Here is a 6,000-nt window from a genome sequence, read left to right on the forward strand (position 1 = left end):
GCGCTTTTCCCAGCTTCCCGTTTCCGACGCGGCCGGGCGCCGCAGGCCGCTCCGTTATCGGCACCTCGGATCGCAGCAGCTATTGCAGGAGATAAGAGAGAAAAACCCCAGCGAGCTGCAGGCAGCGGGGGAGGGGAGCGCACAAACCACTTCCCCCGCGGCCGCCCGAGCACGGCGCCGTAAGGAGACACCCGCGCGCCCGGCGGATCGGATCGGGTGACCCCGCCGAAGCCGATAGCCCGGCCCGCGCCGCCATGGCCGCTGCAGCGCCCATTTCCCCCCAAAACCCACCCGCTCCTTCCTCCATTGCTTCCCACTGCTGCTACTGGAGCAGCGAGAGGGAAACCAGCCCCGGGGCTGCGCTTGGAAACCGTCTTGGAGGGAAACTTGGCCGCTGGACCAAAGCACCGAGGGGCACCCGCTCCCATTCCCGCTTTTCGCTCACAAGCCCACAAGGCTGTGGACCGTCCGGCACAGCGAGCAGGACCCGCCAACTTCCCCTTCCTGCTTCCACCTGCTCCAGCCGCAGCCCTGGCCGCGGAGGAGCGTGCGCCCGTGCCCGGAGCCCCGGCTGGGGCGCACCGAGGACCGCGTTACCACCGCGAGGCACGCAAATAAATTCTCCAGAATTATGTTTCCAATTTCTGCGGCATTATATAATTAGCATCATTTGTGTTGCAAAAGTAATTGCAGTAACATTTTTAATTAGTCTATTTGAACACTAGCATTCCTCTAGTGTGCATAATATGTTGACACTAAATTACTGGGTTTGAGGCAACTCTGAATGATTGGAGTTTGTTTTGCTTTTGTTTCTCCCTCGCTTCGTGCAGTCAATAGAGCGGCGCGCTGGAAGGCTGCGCAGCGCCGCGCGCGCACCCGCGGCACAACTGCTATGGGTTTCACTTCCGCACGGAGGGCTGCAGCGATGCGATGCAGGGGAAGGAAGGGTGGGTTTGGAGGCAGATAGTGAGAAGCACTTGCCTAAAACGTCAAGTCCTGCCTGCCTTCCGCTAGCCGCTGGGCTCCTCTGTCAGGGGCTGAAATGGAAGCACGAAACGAACAAGTAAAGCGGCCTTGGAAGGGAGGAAGAAAACCTGGAAAAGGGAAGTATATTTTTTAGGAAGTTTAGAAAGAGAAGTGCTTGAAGACTATCTTTGCTTACCCAGTTGTAACTAGAGATAAGAAAAAAACATTCTTTTCCCCAGAAAAGTTACTGCGCAAGCCCTAAGCATCTGTTATTAAACGACGTTTTTCCCTCCCTCTCTTTCTCCTAAGGAACCAAAATCATCTTTCCAAGATCTTTTCTAATTACTCTGCACACGTGAAAGCAGTAACAGATGCAAGTTATTTTTTGCTTCTCAGTGAGAATCACGTTACACGGCTCCTCACCTCCCGGTGAGCACTTCTTCCCCCTGTTCCTCCCAAATTCCCAAAGTGGAAACATGGCCTGGCTGCTCCTCTGGCAATCCCAGGTTAGGACAACCTGGTTCCTTGTGCTCATCACCAAACCTTCAGTGAAACCAGTGCCTTGACCCGCAGCAGCAGCCACGAGCCCGAGCCATGGATGGGCCATGGGAGAAACACCCCCAGAGCGGCACATAGGGAATATTTGCGGAGAAAGCTGCCAGCTCCCAGAATTGGTACGTTCTGGGAATAAGACGTGGGAAGGTCACTCTCTTGGGCTTTCAAACTAGCTCATTTCCCTTCATCTTTCTTAAAGCAGTGCTTAGAAGGGAGGCAGCAAAGCCACCGGCTGCAGCTCAGAGGCCACCCACAACCCACCCGCGACAGCGGGCGCTGCTCTCCCTGCGCATCCCTCCCCTGGAAGCGGAGCGGGGCGGACGGAGCTCGGCACGAGGAGAAGGGCCTGCCCCGCACATGTGACCGATGGCGAGAACGCGGCCCGAGAGCCCGTCCGCATCCGAGATGAGGCCAGTGCGCGCCCAGCGAGCTCCCAAAACGGGCAACCCGCCGCGCCGGCAAAGCCCGTGCCCGGAACGTGGCCGCATCCTAAGGATCCGCGCCGATCCTCCCGACAGCGCGTGTGGGTGCAGAGCCTCTCCCTTTGAGACGAGCGCAACGAGGATGAAGATTTATACAAGGAAAAGGAGATTAGCAGTTAAGAGGCATTTCTGGTGCCCATTAGTATTTCAAGCTACGAGGAGCCCATTTCTCCAAACTTCCTGCCGAAAGTCATAAGTAATGAGCTAATTAACAATCTAATTAGTGAAAATGTCCTAGAAAGAAATCAGGACATGAGTGCAAACCTACTTAAGCAAACATGGCAATAGCAAACAGCTCAGAAATGAGGCAGGCAAGTGTTTTAGCCGCATTCCAGGCACCCCCTCTAAACAGCAGAATAAAAGAGCTGAGGAAGTTGTTAGAGTTGAACTGAACCTTCAGTCCATACTCAATTGAATGAAGCATTCAATAAAGGGAGAGTGAAAAACTCCGGGAAAGGCTTTCTGCAAGCCACGGGGAGCTGATGGAACAGAACCCCCAGACAAAAGCCTGGGCTGAGGCTTTCTCAGAGATTCCACTGATTTACCAAATGCAACAGCAGTTACAGCACGAGGCGCAGAGCAAAGCCTGAATATTCCGGTGCTTGGTGCCAGCAGAGCCTGGCGAAACGGGATCCACGCACAGCATGCCCGCCTGGTGCCAGGCCCCCCGTTAGCAGCACGATCCGCCCGGGAAGAGGAGCGATGCCTCCTCTCCTCCTCCTCCTCCTCAGGAGGACGCGATCCCTCCCGGAGCTCTCCTTGGGAAGCCGCGGCTCCGCGGCAGATGGTAACGCAGCGGCGACCGGAGCTCGCGCCCGGCTTCCTAACGTGGACGCGCTCTGCGCGGGGACGGCGGGTGCCTCCGCCGCGGGCCACCAGCTGCTCCCGCGCTGACGAGGATCGCGCCCAGGCCACCGCGGCGCCGCTACGAGGGCCGCGTCGCTCCCGGGGTGTCACAGCCGTATGTAAAAGCTCCACACAAGTCCCATGATTTAGGAAGGTACTCAAGGTAAAACTGGCCTACTTTACGTATTGCAGCCTGCACAATTTCGGGATGCTATTGCAATGCACAGTCACGCGCTCTTCAAGTTAGCGATACGAGAATATCATTGAAAATGGTTTCTTAAGGTAGAAGGATATGTTATAGACGGGTCACACGCCTTTGGAAACATCACTGATCACAGCACATTAATGGGAATGCTCCTGATGTTGCTTTAGCCTCTTACGGACTCCTACTTCAAGAAAGCCCAGGATAGGATTGCTGTTTAATACAGGCGGGGGAGGTCTCTGCATTCAGAGGGTGGCTGCCATGCATTAACAAGCCTAGGACTATCCTTACAAACCCCATTCACCAACCTCATATGGGAGACTGATTCAATATTGGTTAAAGATACCCGAAGTCAAACCCCGAGGCAAGCGCACAATTACAGGCTTGGACAATAGTTCTTAATGGCTTGAAAAAAACTTGAGAAGGCTCCAATTATCTGCTACTGAGCACTAGAGGTAAAGCTGAGCAGAGCAGCAGAAATTGTATGAAGAGAGAGCCCTGCTCCAGCAGCAGATGATCCCAGACAGCCTTTTGTAGCGCAGTTAAGGTTTCAGGGATGTTATATTGGTATAAATGTGCCCGGCATGATGCTGCATGCACCATTCAAGGAAATTCAAGGCTATGTGAACACAGGAAGATTGCGGCAAGAGACCCAAGAGACCCAAAGCTCTGTTGAGTAGCAGGACGGAACTGCCCATGTGCAAAACCTCAGCACCTGCAGCAGGTACCGGGTGACCGTAACCTTGAACACGCTGCTAGGACACGCTCCAGCCTTCTCCAGCCTTTGTACCTGCTTCTCCCTCCGTGCCGTCAGCCTGAGGTTTGGGATCCGTGCTAGGGATTTGCTTTTGGTATTTTAAGACATACTCTCAAGGCAGGTGGCAAGCGTTATGGATGAGTAGCAGCATGATTCAGAGATGATTTGATTGGGCTGGATTTTGCTGCCTGGAAGAGCATCTGCAGGGATGCTCCCGAGAGCTCCAAGGGCAGGAGCTGCTCCGGCCCCACATCCGCCCCAGATCCCTGGTGCAACGTGGGCAGAATCAGAGCACCCAGAGACCCAGATCATCTGCGGCACCTCGCGGCTCAACTTCTGATTCTGAGCCACGCCGTAATCCAACGGGGCTTGTTTTCTGGTTCAGACACAAACAGAGTCTGCCAAGACTCGCTGTTCTTGTGATATTACAGTTATACAGGGGCTTTTATTCTCATGCAAAACACCTCATCTTGGGATTCGGCTACCCGCCAAAATGACACTTTGCCCCATATATTCTTAAGAGGAGGATTTCAATGCCAGCAACCACAGGTGTCCCTGTCAGCCCTGACCCTGAGCACAGGCTCTGCGCTCACGCAGGTGATGCTCGTGACACTGAGGATTCGCTACCTGCCTGCAGCCACCACCACCTGCAGGGTCAGGCCCCCAAACCAGCCCCAAGCAGCAGGTAAAGCGAGGGTAGAGCATTCAGGAGGGCACCTTGTAGGTCCCCAAAAAGCCTTTCCCAAATAAAATGAAAGAGTTTTGGTTATAGTAACCAAGAGGATATTGCAACATGGTTTCTTACATGTTTCTTACGTACAAGACAGGTCCTTACATCACTCGGTACGTTTCTGACAAAGCCTCACTTTCCCCAGCAAGGCAGCTCAGCTGCTCAGGCTCCCCGGCTGTGCCCCTACCAGGAGGGCACGGCTTTTCACACCGAGTGCATCGAAAACGATGAACTTCCCTTTATCTTTTTTGGGGGGCTCATCCAAAGCCTCCACCGTTTATCTCCTCTAACAAAACCCGACCAGCTTAAAAGCACCGACCCGTCGCTCGGTCGGTTACAAAATGACTAAGCTGCTTCCCGGCTCGGGCACGGCGATTCCGTGCGGATGTGCCGGGCTCTCGCCCCCGGCCGCGGTGACGCTCCCGGCGCGGGGACGCCCAGCCCGCGGCGCACACTCACCTTGGCACTGGAAGCCCTGCTTGCCGAAGCCCCTGCGGAGAGAGGGGCACAGGGTCAGCGGCACCGGGACCGACCCTGCCGGCACCCGGGGACAGGGAGATGGGCAGAGGGGCAATGGGGTCTGTGCTGGGACACGCTGGGGGGCTCTGTGGGACCGGGATGGCTGTAAGGGGTGGTGGGGGGGGAACCTGTGGGGCCAGGATGGGGGGGTAAGGGAGGAAGTCCTGGGCATGTGGGGGGGTTCCCTGCGGGACCAGGCCAAGGGGGATGGGGGGGGGTCTGAGGCAGACTAAGGGGGTCCCTTGGGGCCAGGCTAGGGAGAAGGGGGTGTTCCTAGGTAGACTGGGGGGTCTGGGGCACGCAAGGGGCATCCTGCAGGACCCGGCTGAGGGGGTGGATGTTCCCAGAACGGCTGGGGGCCCTGGGGGCTCCCGGGGGACAAGGGGTGCGCACGCGGGTCCCGGGGGCTCCCTGGGGGTCCCGCGGGATCCGGGGCGCCGCGCTCACCAGATGAAGTCGGTGCAGTGGCTGCAGAAGGTGGGCTGCTTGAAGAAGCGCGCCGTGAACTTGTGGTTCTTCACCTCGTGCACGTTCTTCTGCCGCAGGGCGCCCTTGCGGGCGAAGCGCACGGGGCCCTCCTCGCCCTCGGGGCCCGGCGCCGCCGGGGGCTCGGCCATGCTGCGCGCGGGCTCCGAGCGCCGCTTCCGCCGGCCCGGCCCGGTTCGGCTCGGCTCGGCTGGACCCGGCCCGGTTCCGCTCGGCCCGGTTCGGTTCCGCTCGGCTGCAGCTGGGGCCGCGGCTCGCGCTGCGCTCGGCACCTCTGGCTGCAGCTGGCGGGAGGCACCGACACACACCCGGCGACGCCCCGCCCCCTCATCTACATATCGGCGCCGCACCGCCCCCTCATCTGCATAGCGGGCGACGCCCCGCCTCTCCTCTGAGCATCGACGCAGCCCCGCCCCTTCATCTGCATTGCGGACACCGCCCTGTCCCTCTCATCTGC

General features: G+C 57.8%; 1 protein-coding gene across 2 annotated transcripts in view; it reads right to left on the reverse strand.

Annotated features, from left to right (window-relative positions):
* PRKCB (protein kinase C beta) overlaps window positions 1–5,797 on the reverse strand; it is a 72,312-nt gene extending 66,515 nt beyond the window's left edge. The window contains exons 1-2 of one of the 2 annotated variants that reach the window (XM_088520987.1): window positions 5,505–5,742; window positions 4,998–5,029 (exon numbers count right to left, since the gene is read on the reverse strand). In XM_088520987.1, coding sequence (XP_088377113.1) covers window positions 4,998–5,029; window positions 5,505–5,674 — 202 coding nt within the window. In that variant the 5' untranslated portion in view covers window positions 5,675–5,742. Of the gene's footprint in view, window positions 1–4,997; window positions 5,030–5,504 lie in introns of both variants that reach the window. The other variant, XM_088520988.1, reaches the window with a different exon arrangement.
* Between the last annotated feature and the right edge of the window lie 203 nt (window positions 5,798–6,000).

Source organism: Tinamus guttatus, unplaced genomic scaffold (genome assembly GCF_059628265.1).
Source record: "Tinamus guttatus ecotype Peru unplaced genomic scaffold, ASM5962826v1 Tinamus_guttatus_pri_ptg000107l, whole genome shotgun sequence".
Lineage (NCBI taxonomy): Eukaryota > Metazoa > Chordata > Aves > Tinamiformes > Tinamidae > Tinamus > Tinamus guttatus.